The sequence below is a fragment of the Hyposmocoma kahamanoa genome, unplaced genomic scaffold (genome assembly GCF_003589595.1).
Source record: "Hyposmocoma kahamanoa isolate Upper Pololo Valley unplaced genomic scaffold, ASM358959v1 78, whole genome shotgun sequence".
In the NCBI taxonomy this organism is placed as follows: domain Eukaryota; kingdom Metazoa; phylum Arthropoda; class Insecta; order Lepidoptera; family Cosmopterigidae; genus Hyposmocoma; species Hyposmocoma kahamanoa.
Window position 1 is genome coordinate 10,235,800 of NW_020653945.1, and position 18,557 is coordinate 10,254,356.

The window sequence follows — 18,557 nt, forward strand, 5'->3', positions numbered from 1 at the left end:
TAAACCGTAAAGTAATCGTTACTTTTTGCCGTTACTACTAAAGATTAAGGTTGTTTCAAGTTAAAAATTAAATTAGAAAGGATGTCAAGTGTTACTTTTGATTCTCGGACTATCGTTCACATCGAATGCAGCCGTCTTTTGAAGTTGAACTTTCGACTGCAGACAGTTGATGTCTCAGTTACCGGTGATCACGTCTGCACGCATTAACTGCAGTCATGCATCAATCTATTGGCAGCGTAAGAGTTACACCTCAAAATATTATGGAAGGCAATCATTTCTACATCATTCACCTTACTTCCATGTCATTTCTGATTGCAGAAGTATCGTATCCCCGAGCCATCTTTACAAAACAATTTTCAGCGTCACGGCGGTCAGAGAAGTTACTGCACGCCGAGACTACTCGGAACTATCCTCTATGTGTTCGTAATTATCGTGGTATGACAACAATGCGAGTGCCTTAAAATCTTTCTAGATAAACGCCCCCTCACAATGAGTGAGTGTATTCTCTTCTGAAAACTGGTGGTGTCGGTCAAAAACCGCAATGTTTCACTGGGATATTTACCAGCACAGAATGAAGTAAAACTCATTGGTGTCAATATCAATGTTATCAGCATACGTAATAACATTGTATACAAAACAGAAGATATTCACCACAGAGTACCTATATTCACTTTGCATGGTTGGTGTACGGACAACGGCACATCAGACTTCACATTCATGTTCGAAAATCGCCTCCAGTGCAACGGAACAAGATACGTCAATATGTAGCTTGATATGCTGGCGTGTGTACATAATATCTCGGACCACCTAACACAGAACACGTGTAAATCATATTAAAAAACAAAGAAGGACGCATTACTGTGTAGCATGAGGTAATTGTTGCACTCTCTACTAGGTTACTATAAAAAAATTTCAATAAATTCTTTGGTTTCACTTACTGAGAATACAAATAAGGAAAAGTTGACAAATACCAAACCTTAATGAACAGTCGGCCTCTCTCTACCTTTAAGGAATGCTCGTGATATTCCATAGCATTTTAAAAAGGTCTGATTTTGATTGAATTTATAACAAACCACACAACATTACAAAAAATGTTGTTGTTGTTAATAAGAGATGCCAACAGGCAGAGTATATTTACATAAACTTCAAATAAGTAAGTAAAACCTTCCTCTGAAATCCCCAATTTAGAATTAACTTTTAAATGCCTAGAGATGTTAAATTAAACCAAGTTTTATTTCAGTACTATACCTTGTTCTCAAAATAGGTTGAGTTATGTCAATAACAATGTTTTTGTTGGCCTCGTCTCCGCTCAGAGAAATCCAGTTTATGATTCAAGTTATGATTACATTCGCACTGAACAATAACGAGGTAACCGATTTCGTCGCACAAATATTATGTACTCACTGCAAAACAACTTCTAATTTCGTGTGAATGTTTTAACCGGTTTTCGGAACAGTTTGTTTATGAATAAAACAAGATTGTCTCTAGAACAGGATTGTGGGGAACACTGATTTAATGTTTTATATCAGTAATGACGCGCGAGTTTATAAATACACGCAAAGGCGACAGCAGGACGCGCCCGAGGCACACGGAGACTGGCGACGGTTGACCGCGACGGATGGCGGTCGCTGCGCGGGTCACGAGTGCGTCATGCACATCATAACTTAAGCACACTCCATATTAAAGCCTACTTAGCATTCAGCTTTCGTGTCCCATGTCGCCACCAATCCGCTCCCTATACAAATAGGACGAAGGAAGCTGTTATTATAGAATAGTAATATCGTAACAATGACATTGAAATCAAAAATAGCTTGATTATGTTCGTGATACATTAAATATTCATAACCTTCGCGGTCGTGTTTGCATTATTTGCTACCGGAGTAATCAGAGCGACACCTAAAAATATAAATGAAGTTTTTAACCATTTACACGTATTTCTATGAACATAAAACTGTATACGAGATTAAAGTTACATTATCTTAAATTTATCTATGATCTCGCACTGACCATGAATTATTTTTTAACACCGGAAATTAAGTGTTAGATCAGAATCTTTGAGTAAAAATTAATTGTGAAATCACAAACAAATTACTATGAGCGTGGAGTTGCCATTTATATGTTTTTGTGTGCGGCCTTAACATTATCGTAACAATGAGAGCACAATGGGGTTCCCGCGTCTCTTACGTCTTGTTATACAAGATCAGGCGTTTCATTAGACTTACTAGCTTTTTACTACGTAACATTGAAGCGGACGGGGAAGACAGAAAGTCTTTCTTCCGACTCATTGCATCAAAATAGAACGCGCGAACTAGTTACTACTTTCAATTTTGCAATACGACAATGAAACTTTTTATCATGTTACACATGTCTTGTTAGATTGATATAGATGTCACGTACAAATAGTTTATTGTTTAAAACTTATTAGTGTTTGTATTACAATGTTCAATTGACAACATTGCACAGATTGCTTGTTGTGGTTATTTTAGCATATTAAAGCTGACATGATAAATTAAGTTTCAAGAATAACTGCATACCGTGATCATCTTTGCCGGTTTCTCCATCGCAGGGAATTTGTCGATATACACCAACCCCCGGCGTTGCTGTGACCCGTGAGAAACATCTCTGCATCGGCCGCCGTTTAGCATGTAGCACTGAATACGAGTTGCTAATGTCGTCTCTACGGACTGTTGTCAGGTAGTCTTCAGAGGGCGATGAATAATGCTTTAAGTTTTCCTCATCTGCCAAATTTTGAAGACTAATCCCATTCCTTAAACTGTCCCTGCCAAACACTTTCTGTTTAGTCTGATACAATACAAGATTGTCGAAACTCTTACAAGGAGACAGTGGCTGGACATTGTTGTTACGGATGTCATTATATTTATTGGGGTAGTAAACACTGAGGCGCGGACAATGATCCACTATTATATCCGGTGTTTTATACTTCGCTGGACTGTTTTTAAGCTGCGGAGGAGGCTCAGATTTGTCGCGGTTGTTTCGATGTTTAATATTCTTAATGTTACGTTTGATGACGGAAGTTCCTCTTTCTTCAAGAGCCAACGCACTGCGCTCTAACAGATGCAATGGACTCAAGCCTGTTTTGTAAACACGGTAACTCCGTTTGTTCCTCCTTTGGTTCAGATTGTCATCATGGATGAAAGTTTCATCGTAATGTGGCATCTTGATCGATTGTTATAATTAGCTATAACTTATAATAATCGATTAATTATAACTTATAATTAACCGACTTGTCAGTTTTTACAGCAATTCGCATTTATCTACCTCACATTATTATTCGACTATACAATTAATTGAATTCATTATTACCGTGTTTCTCTTAAAACGAGTTCTAATCGAGTTCTGGTCAATTTTCCATAGTAACCCAACTCAGATGCTACTTGTTAGGAGAAAGGGAGAGCCCTGGAGAAATCTTCGAAAGTAGTTACTGCACTTCGCTAGTTTCTCTCTATAGTGTTTTGATGCAAATTGTGCAATTGTCGGTGTGTGAGACTGGTTCGTGGAGACTTAACTTTATGCTGTTGTAAATCTCTGTCAGCTAAAATCAGAAATAGCGAATACGTAAGGTAGTACATACAATTAGGTCATTATTTATTTACAGTGAGCGTCGCGACGTAAGTCGTGTGCGCATCGCCGGCTTTGTCGACTGTCTGGCACAGGCTGCTTCAACCTTGGCATTACAAATTGGAACGTAACAAAACTGATCTGACCAAACCAGATGGTAATACCGATTTAAGTTCGTAAGTTCACAACCATTAATTACGCTTCATCCATTATTCATTTCAAAACACTGGATATCATACAAATACACTAGTAGGTAGACAATTTAGATGGGTAGATAAATCACTATTTGAACGAAGTTATGCAATCAAGTTTCGATAAATATTTACACTAGCGAAAACTTGAACATCGGAATTTAAGACTTTCTCTATACAGTTCAATTTTGGTCACACAAAGTTCGATTCTCACTTTTTCACATTATTTACACCGCCAATAACGTTGCTAACCAGTGTGTCAGCCGTTGCCGCTCGATTGTCACTGCACTAAAAAGATATATCGAATAATTTAAAAACACCAGGCTGTCATGTCATGCAGCGACGTTAATTCGCAAAACATCACTGAGCTGAAAGAACACAATGTTTAAAAATAGATGAATGTTTTTTCACAAGTCGATGTCGATACTCATCTGAGCGACGACCACGCGAGCAAAGACGCAACGAAGCGTGCAATTGACATGGGGTGGCGATCACTTGCAGAGATTCGCGGAGGATCATGCGGTGCGACCAGCGGCGGCGGCTGCGCGGCGGCACTGTGGCGGGCTCCCAGGTTGCCAGTCGCCGAGACTGCTGTCGCACCGCCGAGAGTGAAAGTGTTTGCTCCGGCGCACATCTCCGCCGCTGTGTCCCTAACTCACCTGCCCTCCCAATGCACCACACCGATACACTAACGTGTAACCATCAGTACTGATTATCTAACTAAGCAATCTCTTCCTACACACGCACATCATACAATTGTAACATCCAAATACCAGAGGGCGTTGACAAATTGGTAATTACGAAACCTGTGATAGACCTACAATTACTTCAATTATGTACGCAACTAGAAAATACTTTTGGAATATATGTTGCCTTAATGAAATAGTATTAACTTGGTTAATGGTGGCATGAGTCGCACTACCAACACAATGATATTTTATTGCTTAATTCTGTTGCTGAAAAACGAAAACAAACGTAAAGCACGTTTTTGAAAAATACCTCAGTTGATAACTGGTAAAGTGTGTGTAGTGTTGTAAACCGCTTTCATCATTACATTATTAGATTGTCTGAATTCTATATTAAGTACAGTACACATAAGTAAACCATGAATAATTGGGCAACACGACACAGACCTGCGGTTATTGAGGTCAGCAAATATAAAACAGACTAACCGTTAATACATCTTCTCGAAAACACAGGAGGTTCAAATAGGAAACATATAAAAACGTTGAAAGCTGCATGGGAGATCAAACAAAATACCAATTGAGAATCTGTACCAGAGCTGAGAAACGACTTGCAGCGCATATTAACATGTCTCTATGGTCAACAAGCAGAAGTGTGTTAGAGATTTGTGTCACTTGACCATTACAAGCCTGCCGTGTCATGGCCACGTGCAACGAAACACCTAATGTATTGATGCATATAGAAATCTACGAACTGTACTAAATACACTTTAAGCACGCCAAGAACGGCACGCAAGTTTTTAATATTTATCGGAAGACTATATACAAATACAAAGCATTTTTCCGTCGAAAGCGTCTGCGGAAATTATTAACATACTTTTACAGGGTGACTTGTGAATATTATATTATGACCTTGTAATTTGACGGTTGAGTCCGTACTTAACACAAATTACAAGTCAAATAAACCGGTAATTTATTATAGTGTGGTTCTTCATTAAAAAAAGAGCATGTCATGAAATATATTTAACGAACGTCATGAAATAGATACAATTGCCAGAGAAGAGCTAATCTACGGTCACCGCATACAGCTGTACAGGCGATACAGAGAGAGTAACGGTGCCTTTGCACCTTTGTATCGATTACAAGTTATGAGCAGTCAGAAACTGGGTTCAAAATAAACATTACCAACTAACAAACAAGTACAAGAAAGTGGAGGAACGGTATTACAAAAATTCGCAAAGTACATTTCACTTAAAAAATCAAATTCATGGTGTGATGAGATTTACATTTATAGAGACGTCAACAGCGGAAGTAAGAAACGTCTTGTCAAACAATAGTAAAGCTAAAAAAGGAACACAAAGTTACATCACAAGCGTTATGCTAAAGTATACCAACTGGAGCTTAACCGCATCATCAATCCATCATACAACAAAAGATAACAGATTCCGAGAAAGCAACCAATTAATAAGTAATTGCACACTCTTAATCAACATTCCAGTGGGCACTGCAACCGTTGTCGTATTTAGCCTTCTCTTCCTACTGCTGAAAGGTGGGTACAGCGTACTCGACCACCGGCCACGGTCCATGCAACTCACTTTCCAATAAACTAGCCCGATCGTGATACCTAGTCTAACGGGATCGCTAAACTGCGGGCATTTCGCTCGAACATTGCCCGACATTAATGTCAAATTTTAAATTAAACCAAAAAGTCGCATCTTATTCGGGTTATTTCAAGAAACAACAAAATGAGTCAACTACAAATTGTCAGATTAGATTTTTGCCATTGAATAGATTCAAAAATTACGAAAATCACGTCTTGGTGGTGGTTAAGTTTGCTCAATATCGCGGTGACAGAATGTCTCATCACGACTCCGTGCAGCAAGAACCAGTAATGATAGAGCTAATTACATCGCACTTTGGGCTATCTCGTTTCCATAACTGGCACAAAAAAGACATCTCGTTCACTGTATCGTACTTTCAAACTAGAGAGTAGGTGCTGCAATGCATCGCGTGCCATAACATGCATCTAAATGAAAAACTGAAGCACAAAAAGTCGTTTGCAAAATTAGCGAATCAATTATCACATCTTGTAATTACGTTGTCACACCGAGGTGTCGACGATTCCGCATTTATTCAACGTTCTCATCTCACATTCATGCTATAACAATAACATCCATCAATCATATCGATAACAGGAAGTCCGCCACATGTGAAATGCGAAGGCCTGTTAACCCAACTCTAGATAAACTAAAATAAATAAATATAGGAAATGAAGTTTGCAAATCTTTGCAACGGTATTTGAAAAACTACGATAATTGATCATAATTGACACAGTAAACGTACTAGTACCCAGAAGATTTCCCTCGCGAAAAGTCACTATACTAAGCTATATTGAAGGTATATTGATATCGATATTACCTATTTGAAAAATGCGGTAAAGTCGAGAGCAGATCGTAACGGCAATTACAGTAAATCGTAGTAGATAATATCTTGCAGTTTAAATCATGAGTGGTGCAAGAGCGAAGGTTGAAAATATTTGAGAGGCCCGATGCTATCGCCCCATCATAGAGCAAATTGATTCCGACCATAGGGAGGTAAAGGCCGGCACTTGTTACTGCGACGATTGTGCAAGTGCTTGTAACCGAGTGCCGTAGCCTCGACGAGCCAATCAATGAACAATTTAAAAAATAATAGCGAATGCTTGACGAATGCCAGAAAAGAACAATTCGACGATCAATTTAGACGCATATAACCAACTGTTAAATTGAAGGACATTTCACGAAAATGCTTTACAGATTGCCAAATTGAAAAAAGAAAACAACACTAAAAGCAATATTTAAAAGATAAAAAATACTGCGAATATACACAATATTTGCACACCTCAAACAATTGTTAGATGCTATCACTTCTTAAAAAACTTTAATAATCCTATTACGGTACAACAATTTCGTGGGATAGTTCTTCATTTAACAACACGCATGTTTTCAATTTCATTTCAAGCAAGAACTCCCGTGTGGTGTTGATAACTTAAAAAAAGATCATGAGAACTGCCGATTAAACATAACGACCTCAACAATTACGCATAAGGTCAATATAATATCTAATCGTTTAGAAACCGACCTTCTGTCTGTACTCACGATACCTAACATAAAAACGGAGTTTGATAATTGACTAATACTTCCGAAAATAATCATTCATGTTTACGTTACTTTATCTATCTTTTGTAATTATCGAACTTCAAGGCAGGCCTTCCCTAATCCACTCCTCTTTGCAGGCTCTTGTTTATACCAGCTTAATTATTCCAACTTTTTTTTTTGCATAGAGGCCAGACAATTTTGTATGTCTACTTAATTCATAAATCGCACATGAAAATTGAGAAAAAAAATTAATGATGAAACCAATAAATATATATTCTTAATTATGAATGGACAATTAAGTAATAGATATAAATAAAAATTATCACATTGTACGTAATAAGTTTGAATGGATTAAATATTTTTTTCTTGAATTTTCAAATAGTTTTCTTAATTCCACAATTTTGAGTTACGACTGTATTTTGGTTATATGTGCGAAATTATAAAAAGAATTCGTAGACATTAGCTAAACCGCCATTCACTTTTATTATCAAATTGGGTCAATTGATAGTTGCATTTTAGGGATAATGCACCTAGCTGTACATTCTACAGTCAAGGCAATCGGCAATTGCCCGCCTCAGTAATCAACAACGGACCATTGAAGACGGAATTGGTGCGTTCAAAAAAACATTTGCATGGATGGTATGTGAATAGCTCATGGCGATCGAGAAATAAGTGCAAATGGGTTCCTCATAACGGACCTCACTTGTCTCGGCACTCAGAAGACCATTATTATACGCTTCAGATGCAGCAAAAAAGGCAATCTATAAAATTCACGTAATCTAAGTACAGATAGAACATTATGAAATATTAATTCCAGTTATAATAACCTAATAGTTAATAACTGACCATTCATGAAAGGTTAATTGAAATTTCAAAAGCATTGCGCTGTGTTTTACTTAAACCCAAACAAAAATTCAATCACGCTAATCGTGATGAAATAAAATAAAATTTTAACAGTCGTTAATGGACTAGAATTGATAACGGCGAAATATAGACATTTTAAAATGAAATGGTAAAATTTTATGCCAAAAAACATTACATCTATTAGCTAAAGCTAAACGATTGGAGGCGTATTTGGATTTCTTTTATTACATTACTTATTAGTAAAGTGTGATAATAATATTACTGAATTTTCACATGATATTATGTCAAAACGTGCACGGGTTTCTCGTGGTAATGCAACAAATGTACAATTATCATGCATCGTCAATAGACTACTTAAAATGTAGGAAGTGCGTTAAACACAGAGAACCAACGACTGGAAAAGCTTGGTACAAAATATATGTAAAGGAAATAGGAAGTAGAAATGCACTGCAGAGTAGTGGCGGAGCGACGCAACTGCAATACCGTTACCTCCAGATCTGCGCCGAGATGCATGTGCCCGCGGTAGACATAAATAACTATCATTACGACCCGATAGGATCCACGTGCTCGACTAACCGTTTTAAACTCAAGTAGGTGAGCTCCTAGTTCCTTAGTAGCCACTAGAATTAAAACGGGAGATTAAGACGCGCCCATTGAATTTTACTCGATGATTCAAATAACTTTAGTGACCAAATAAACTTCTTGTAATAGTTGCAACTTATACCTGAATAAAGAAACAATTTTCTAAGAAAACAATGGGCTTTATTATATTATATTATTGGAATTAAAGAGACTTTTTGAACAATGACTGTGCCTCCTTGAAGGAAGAAAATGAATGCAACGACAGTACTCGCAATGACAAATTCTGCGCATACTCTGTCGTAAGCGGGTACTGTTATTTAAGATGCAGTTTTTCCTTGTAGTAACGACAAGCATAATTAGAAAAAACAGATTAAGTCTCGTTCCTTTTTTAAAAAAAATAAAAAACCATCACAAGCGAATGGAGCGCGACAACAACGACCGCGATCACGTTTTCAGGCCCGTCCGTGACCGCTGCACCAACCACAACGCTCCATTGCACGCCAGTCATCTATCTCACTTGTCCCGTGTATAATGTATATTATTTTAAATTAATACCAGACGAATATTCAAAAAGTTATAACATTGCGCCGATACTATCAACTTTTTGTAATACAGCGCGTGTCTGTTTATGTTACATTATTTTAATTTACAGTGTGGAGAAAGAAACAACGTTGATATTGTCTGTCTAAAAGTAAAACCACATAAGTGACATTTTCCATAGAAATGTCTTTAATTTATATAGCTATGGTAAGAAAATCACTATCTTTCTGCACCTGAAACTCAATAACAAAAAAGCTATAAACTTAATAAGAGTTTTACATTACATTTTGCAGAAAGATGATGAATTTCTAACTGGTACATAATTTGGATTTTTTTTTTGTGGAAAATGTCACTTATGTGGTTTTACCTTTAAGCAGACGATATGATCAATTTTAACATCGATATAAGGTCATTGGTCTGAGAGTACGTTGTTTGAAAACGTTGAGAACTACTATGACGAAAAAGAGAGCATTTTTGATATGGAACATACATTTATTTTTTACCGCACCGTGTAATATTTATCACAACAGTTTATACAGGCAGTATAATGTTTTATGTAAAGATCTTGATATATTCCACCAGAGCACCAACACATTTGTAAAAATTATAAAAATCCCTGATTGTAAGGAGGCACGTGAACACATCACAGAGTGAACTAAATTTTGCTTAAAGTATATACACATTTTCTATTGACTTAGTTAGCCATATTCATTAAGTTGATGATCATGATGTGCGCGGTTGTTATTGAGCTACAAATTTGTTTGTTTCTGGTTAGTGTCATAGATTTACTTGTATTATATAATTTGTATCTTGTAACTGTGTCACAATAAATAAATAAAATAAATAAATAAAAACAACCCCTCGTAAAAGCACGAACAAACCTATTTATTGAACGCTATACGCGGGCAGCGGTGAATCTCTCGGTACTAACTAAAACCACAGGAATATTAATAAAATAAGTCGGATGGAGGCGCGAGGCGAAGTGAACGGCATACATAATGGTTCTGTGTCTCTTACTGGCCTCAGGAATGTCTAATTCAAATACACCTATTTGAGAGAGCACGGTACCGTTAAGAGCTACGCTAAATTGAACGTGCATTATTTGATCTTTAGATTTTATAACGTGTTTGTTTTCGACTACAATTTGAATTTTTTGATAAACTTGATTATGAATTTTGACATGGACTAGCTGATGTGTATTCCAGAATTAAGTGAAGACAATTAGGTGACAAGATTCAAGATTGCAACACCATTGCACGTTCATGATCCAGGATATCGACTTGGTTAAGAAATGCTGCGATTAAAATTCAATTACCCACGTCGGTGGCCGAGGTATTCTATCATAAACTAGCAATTTTGTGGTGTTAGCGATATACAATAAGATAACCTGTCATTTCATCGTTTCCGAGATTACTGCGTTCCGTAACTTTTCACTTCACGGCTAATTTAAGCGCCCCAGAGGGAAACTCGACGCGAACTTTCTCGATTGACTAGAAACTTTAACATAATACCTCGTAATGCGGTAAAGTACCTAGTTGATGTGCACTGCGGGATGCACGACTCGTGAAAATACAGTTAAACTCTCGTGCAATTTCTGTTTGTTGTTGTTTATTTGTAAGCCGTTTTCTGTGTAGAAGAATTTTTCGTTGTTGAAATAGAAAACACGTATTTATATAGTACAGCCTACAAATTGATTACTTTGTAAGCGAATGTTCAGTTTAACATTCAGTTCAGCGTCAATAGGTCGCAAACAATAGGGAACAGAATAAAGGCGTAGGTATTGTCGTTATACGGGATTGTTAGAATATTTTATTGACGTCATGTGTTGGCAAGTATAGCAACTACGAGAGGACCTTTTTCGGACCGTTATTGACGTCGTACACGCGAAGGTATTTCAAAATTTCGAATATTATGGGAATGATTATATGTATATACTTATGACTTTACTATACATAGGCAGTGCGTCTCAGATTTGTGGATCGTTGACCTTGTTTACGCAAAAATTTCGAATCTAATCTAATAATTAGTAGAAGTTATTACTATACTGTGCGTAACCAGTATGTCAATCATGAACGTTAGACATAATTTACGAGTAAATTCATGTAAGACGGTGTGGACAATGATAACGGATCTGTCATGTAGGTCGGAACCAGAGCGGGCTCGCCGGATGCAGTGGCAGGTCAGGCGGCAGCCTATAAACGCCGCTTGCGTCCGCTCTGGAGCATCGATATCGGCAAATGGTTCAGTGTTCAAAGAACACTACTTCGATGTCGTACGATTAGCGCTAGCGCCAAATTAACGAACGAACACAACAATTTATTATTGCTTAAAATATACATATTAACTGTAAAGGAAATATTATTTCTAAATAATTTCATAACAACGACTATATCTTTGTTAGGGATAAATAAATTTATAACATTACATTTTTGTGTGGTTTCTATTACACATATAAATTAAATTCGTGAAAATTTAATGGCGTCTACCAATAAAGTGTTTTATGGTAGAACTATAAATCATAACAGCCTTATGAGTAGGGCATGCAAGCCAGTTACTCAGTTAAACGAAAAAACCGTGTAACCGTCCATTTTGGAACCCGGTTTTCAATTAAGGAAAACCTGGGTTTTTCGGTTTTGTCTTAAAACTACTAAACCGTAAAGTCGTAACTCATAATCAGTGATCGGAATTGAGGGAATTAATTTAGTTAATCTAAAGAATAACGTAGTCGTTCTCTTCTATAAATCCCGAGACTTCTCGAAAGTGAGTATATTTACTGTCGCACCCCTCATGGAAGAATAGCAGCATAAGAGGAGTTACGTCAAAATTTTTTATTGTGGGTTATATTTTCTGTATCTAATGTAGCAATAAACATTTTTGACGTAACTCTACTTACGCCATTCTTATATATAAGGGTGCGATGTGTATTATATATTGAAATTTGAGCACGTTGGCGACTTATTATTATTTCCTATTAAGTGTTTGCTACAAATTATTGTCACAAAAAATAACATTCATTGTATTTGTGTTTCTATAGCTTACGTATTTAAATACTTAAGCCATTTCAAAAATAAACAAGAGACAACCTATAGTTTGGAATGTTTAGAAAATAAACAGTAAAAAAAGAAATGTTATACGCATTGATGACGAAATGGATAGGTCCATACTAACAAAACGTTCGTACTTTAGTTACATTTACTCCCTCAATTGCGATCATTGCTCATAATATCATCGTGTCATAATTAGTAATGATAAATATATTAATGTGAATAATTTTAATGCAGATTTAATTAGTTATGGCTTGCTTAATAATAATTCTTTATGTACTGTTGATGATAGACTCATTTAATAGCAAAATTATACAATTATTCGATTGCCATGCGCCTGAAAAAACAGTCCTTTTAAAACATAAATCACTGCCGTGGGTAACTCCTAATACTAAATTTATTATTGATCTGTGTAATAGAGCTCTCTGCCGATACCGTCGAAGCCGACTCGATACTCATAAAGAATATTACAAGAGCCTAAAAAGACAAATGAATATTGCCATGCTTTATATTTTAATCAACGCATAAACAGCTGCTGTAATGATTCTAAGAGGCTCTGGAAAAATTTAAAGAATGATGTTCTCCCTTACAATAAACGATCAGATACCCTACCGCTTCACATCTCTAACCCTGAAGAGATAAACAAACATTTTCTAACCCTTCCATGCACAGACACAGTTCCACTTTCTGAATTGGCATTTTTTAATCAAAATAAATATAGTACTAATATTTTTACTTTGCGAACAGTCAGTGAGATGGAGGTGGGTAGAGCCATCCTTTCTATAAAATCGGGAGCGTCAGGGGAAGATAATATAAATTCAGATATGATATTATTAACACTGCCTCAAACTCTACCACTCATAACGAATATTATTAATAAGTCTTTTTCTTCCTCGACATATCCGCTTTGCTGGAAGACTGCTTTGGTTTCACCAATTCCGAAAGTTTCAAATCCTACCAACTATAAAGACCTTAGACCAATCAGTTTGCTGCCGTATCTGTCGAAGGTGCTGGAAAGGATAGTATTTTGGCAATTAACGAAGTTTCTGGAAATAAATAAGATTCTTCCTGAAGTACAGTCCGGCTTCAGAAAGGGTCTCAGTACTTCGACAGCGCTCTCAGAAGTGGTGGACAATATACTTGATGCTCAGGATAACGGTATGGCCACTATACTTGCTCTACTCGACTTTTCACGAGCGTTTGACTCTATCAGTATCCCGTTACTACTTGCAAAACTTACATATTATGGTTTTGACACAGCCACAGTAAATTGGTTCGCTAGTTATTTGACGGATAGAGCTCAAATTGTCAAAGTTCATGAGTTGAGCGGCCGTATAACTAAATCTTCTGTAAGAGGAGTGCATAGAGGCGTACCACAGGGATCGATATTAGGACCAATCCTATTTGTATTGTACTCTGCGGATATCTTAAAAAATGTAAATTATTGTAGTTGCCATCTTTATGCGGACGATGTCCAAATTTATATTCATACGAGTCCACATGACTTGGAGCTGTCCCTTTCTAGGATCAACACTGATCTTGATAATATTGCCCGATGGTCAAGTCGTAATGCTTTGATTCTGAATCCATCAAAATCTAAGTTTATGGTTCTGGGTTCAAAAAAACAGGTCGTAAACATCCTTTCACAAGCTCCTCGGGTTAGCATTCTTGGAACATCGGTAGAGTTAGTTAACCAGGCCAAAAATTTGGGTGTAACTATGGACAGTGCGTTGCGATTCGTTAGCTATGTAGAGACTACTGCCAGATCATGCCTCTTTCGACTGAAGGTGCTCTATAAGGTTCGTCATTTGCTCAGTGAAGACATTAGATTAAAGGTATGTGAATCCCTTGTCTTATCAAAACTAAATTATGCGGATGTTGTATTTGGTCCCTGTCTTCTCTCCACTTCAAAAAAAACTATACAGCGTGTACAAAACGCCTGCATAGGATTTTGTTATAAAGTACCATTCAGAAGTCACATAACACCTGTGCTAAACCTACGCAATATCTTGAACATGGAATCCAGAAGGACTTTGCACGTTTCTGCACTGATGCACTCCATTGTCCGGTATAAAAGTCCACCATATTTGTATGCCAAATTAAAATGGGCTACTTATGCTTATAATTCACGCAGGGATAGTTTTTTGTTGGTGACACCATTCCACAAGACAAGAGCTTTTGAGGGTAGCTTCCGGTATCAGGCATCTAAATGCTGGAACAATTTGCCTCCTCCACTTAGACAACCAATCTCTAAATCGGCATTCAAAAAACAACTGAAAATTATGTTATTGGAAAAGCAGCGTATGCTCTGATGTCGGAAGTTTCTTAGTCTAGCCAGCTTGTTATATTTATGTGCACTAACATACCAATGTAATGCTTAAAGTTGTATATTTCTATTTACATGATTACGCTGTTGTAGGTCCGTGTTTCTTTAGTAGTAAATACTTATTGACAGATTTAAAATATTAATTGTTATATAATACTAAGGTTTTAAGGTTTTCGTATTGAAAATAATTAAGAATATATATGTCACAACAGAGGATACACACAACATAATAATATGTACCGCTCTCTCAACATCCAGTCGATGATGCAACAGGAACGACTGAAAATCAGCGTCTCTCTCGCCAGAGATAGACTTTTTGCTGAGTCGTCTCCTTTTCCTCTTTTGTGTCACTTTGCATTCTTATTTATAGATTATTTCATAAATAGCTATCAATTTAATGTTATGTTTATAATTTAGGGATGTAAAGTGACTTAAATGTGCGAATAAACGTTTTTTCTTTCTTTCTTCTAAATAAACGCTAATTAAATGCTCGAACTCGGGTACCTGACTACGGTGCAGCGACAGGGTCGGCATAATGGGTGCACCTTTGGATAGCGAAGCGAGCGAGGTACGTCTGCGCGAGCAGTATAATAATAATAATAATAATAATAGCAATGCACATCTTCATTGCCTCGCACTACGGAAACCCTGTATCGTGGGTGCCACGGACAACCACAAATTACACCCAAACTCACAAGAGAAATACATGGCTGTACAAATATTTCTCCTGGCCTGGGAATTGGCCTGGGAATTGGACCAGGACCTCTGGATGGCAGCCCAACATAATAACCATTCGTCCACGGAGGCAGTATAGCGACAACAACTTTAAAAAAATCTTTGTGGTTTGATTATTTTCCTCCGTGGACAGTGTTGCTGTTTTTGCAACTTAGTCGCTAGATTAATTTTACGAATGTTTAGCAATATAAAATTTGGTTTTAGTGAGAAATAAATTTAGAGACAGTTTTTTTTACCTGCAGGCTATTTCAGAAAAAAATATGTGACCTGTTAATGCAATTTAAGCAATTCAGCTATATTCATAAGCCCAATATTCAAACCTAACACTAATAACACTACATAGAATCAGCCTGTGCCTTGTCACTAAATCTTAGAGTGTGGAAAAAAAATGCATATTTGGTTCAGAATATTAGTGTTGTTGACATGTTTTTCATTGTAATTTGAGAAGTTGATTGATCTCATAGAAGTTGTGAATATATAAATAATAAAAAAATCTAATCTACAAACATTGATTTCATATTTTTTTTAGTTATCTGACACTTAAAGAATTATTTGAATGACAATAGAAAAATATTTAAAAAAATGGTTTTTAAAATCACTCAGATTTTGCCTTACTTATTAGGCATTGTGGATGTTCTATTGTTTGCTCTATAATTACAATAAAACCAGGAAAGAAATATCAGTTTTAAGGAAATAGTATATAGAATACAATAAAGTCACCTGAATAGAGATTGAAATAAAACTTGTTTTAAATGTATTAGGTATATATGAAACATCACAAATTAATAATTAAAGTTGTTTTAAAATGAAGTTTAGTCTATAAAATGTAATTGAATGAGAGTGGGTTCCTGATCCCTCCATTTTTTTTATATTAGGAATATGCTTGGCCATAATTTCAACTGACGTAGCTAACAAATATTTTATAGCATTTTATTTCAATTTCTATTTATTGTTTATTGCCTATTATAAAAGATGTGGAGTACAGCTTACTACAGAAAGACTACATCCAAATTCTGAACCATGATATAGTTTTATATAGTAGTATAGTAACTCAACTATAAAAGTGGATAACTCTAACAAACCTTTGGCCTAATGATTTACCCAAAATATTAAAAAGTATATTGTATTATGCCAACATGTAAGTTTATGAAAGTAAGAATGAATGGCTGATTATTTTGGTCATACACCAGATGTACTTTCCCATGCAACTACATTCAATGTGTCATTACATTTTAATAAATTATATTCCTCTAGCAAAATGAATCATTTAGCACCTTTTGATTAGTGAAATAGTGTTGTATGCGGTATACCAATTTATTTTTGTTCTTGTTTCATAAAATCTAAAGATTTATGTGTAATGTTATCTTTATGGTGAAACCATTGGATAGGTCTTTAGAGTTGTAAGTTATTCATTATTTTAACACTTACATTCAGTGCTGAAGCGTAACGAAAATGCCGAGTAATGATTCAGCTAAGTACGTAGAGATTTTAGACTAACACCTAGTTGTAGGACCTACTAAGTACCTACGTACTTTAGATCCAAGGGGATAACTATAAAACCTGTTCTTACACACCTACCTATATTGTTTACAGAAATGCGTATTCATTAATGAAATGATATAGGTCACAGTATTATGAAGCAGTGTACAGTTTCTAGATGTTGAATATATTTTCATCGCCGTAGATTCCATGGAATAAAAAGTGGAGTTACGCATAACTTACCTTGTCCGCATCTCTCCGCCTTGGGTGTGGAAGTCATTGCAATTTCAAAACACTGTCCACTGTACCATATTACACTAATTATTTATGTCCATAAAATCAATTGAATTCAGAATAAAAATTTTAACACAACAACATCAACCAACTTGAGAACCGACCGGCAGCCATGTTTCGAAACAAATTTGAATGACTAGCGCCATCTATTGGTACAATATAGAAACAGATGCATTTTTGAAGATGCGTTCAGGGTTAATGTTTAAAATCGATGGTATTTTAGAAAACTAAACAATTGGTTGAGAATATTAAAAAAAATTCAGAGCGTGGAAATTTTTCCGGGAAAATTTCTCAAAAATTGGGAAAAATAGAGAAAGTAGATAAAAACGACATTCAGAGTCGTATTATACAACTCTACTCAATGCTCAAGTCAGGATTTAAGTACGGTTTAAAGCACTCGAAATCATACTCAAGTCCCTGCCATTAAGGTCGTATATCCAATGCTTGTGTTGCCAGTGCAATCCTGACTTGAGTATGATATCTAGCACTGGAAATACGTACTTGGTACTTGGTGTAACGGACACCAGCCCGTTACACCAAGTACCAAGTACGTAAAATGATTGGAAACAGAGAAAAAAAAACTTATGTAATGGCTCCATCGTTTTCGTTCTGTAACTTCAACTTTTGACAGGTGGCAAATTCACATTGTGGGAAAATATCGGATGGAAAAAAATAAAGGAAAGCATAGGAAAATATCCGGAAAAATATTTTCAAAATGGAACATTTTGAACTTTAACACTAAACAAAAATAACATTATCACTTTATAATACTTATAAAACGCACCCAAATTAGACTAAAAAGTAACTCCGAGGTGGCGCAAACAAAACGATATCTATCAATTACCGGTTATTGATTTTTCTTGAGCGTATTTTTATTGTAATATTAATATTTATTTTTTATGTTTTTAGGATTTATATATATATCTCTTAGAACTGTAAAGTCTCCCTAAAACAAACGAACTTATAAAATGTAACTTTCAGGTAACGAAATAGTAAATTTCGATTCATTGCCCTGACAACACTACATCTAACTGACAAATAAAAAATAAATGAAAACTGACACGGTGCGGGGTTATAAATATGAAAATATTTGAGATAATATT

At 36.0% G+C, this 18,557-nt stretch overlaps 1 protein-coding gene across 10 annotated transcripts in view; it reads right to left on the minus strand.

Moving 5' to 3' along the window:
• The window catches only part of LOC113233351 (guanine nucleotide-releasing factor 2), a 57,490-nt gene extending 39,941 nt beyond the window's left edge, over nt 1-17,549 (minus strand). For 9 of the 10 annotated variants that reach the window (XM_026468458.1, XM_026468464.1, XM_026468462.1 and 6 more), the window contains exon 1: nt 2,535-4,332. In XM_026468458.1, the coding sequence (XP_026324243.1) occupies nt 2,535-3,177 (643 nt within the window). In that variant the 5' untranslated portion in view covers nt 3,178-4,332. Of the gene's footprint in view, nt 1-2,534; nt 4,333-17,403 lie in introns of those variants that run through there. The other variant, XM_026468465.1, reaches the window with a different exon arrangement.
• Nucleotides 17,550-18,557: the final 1,008 nt, after the last annotated feature.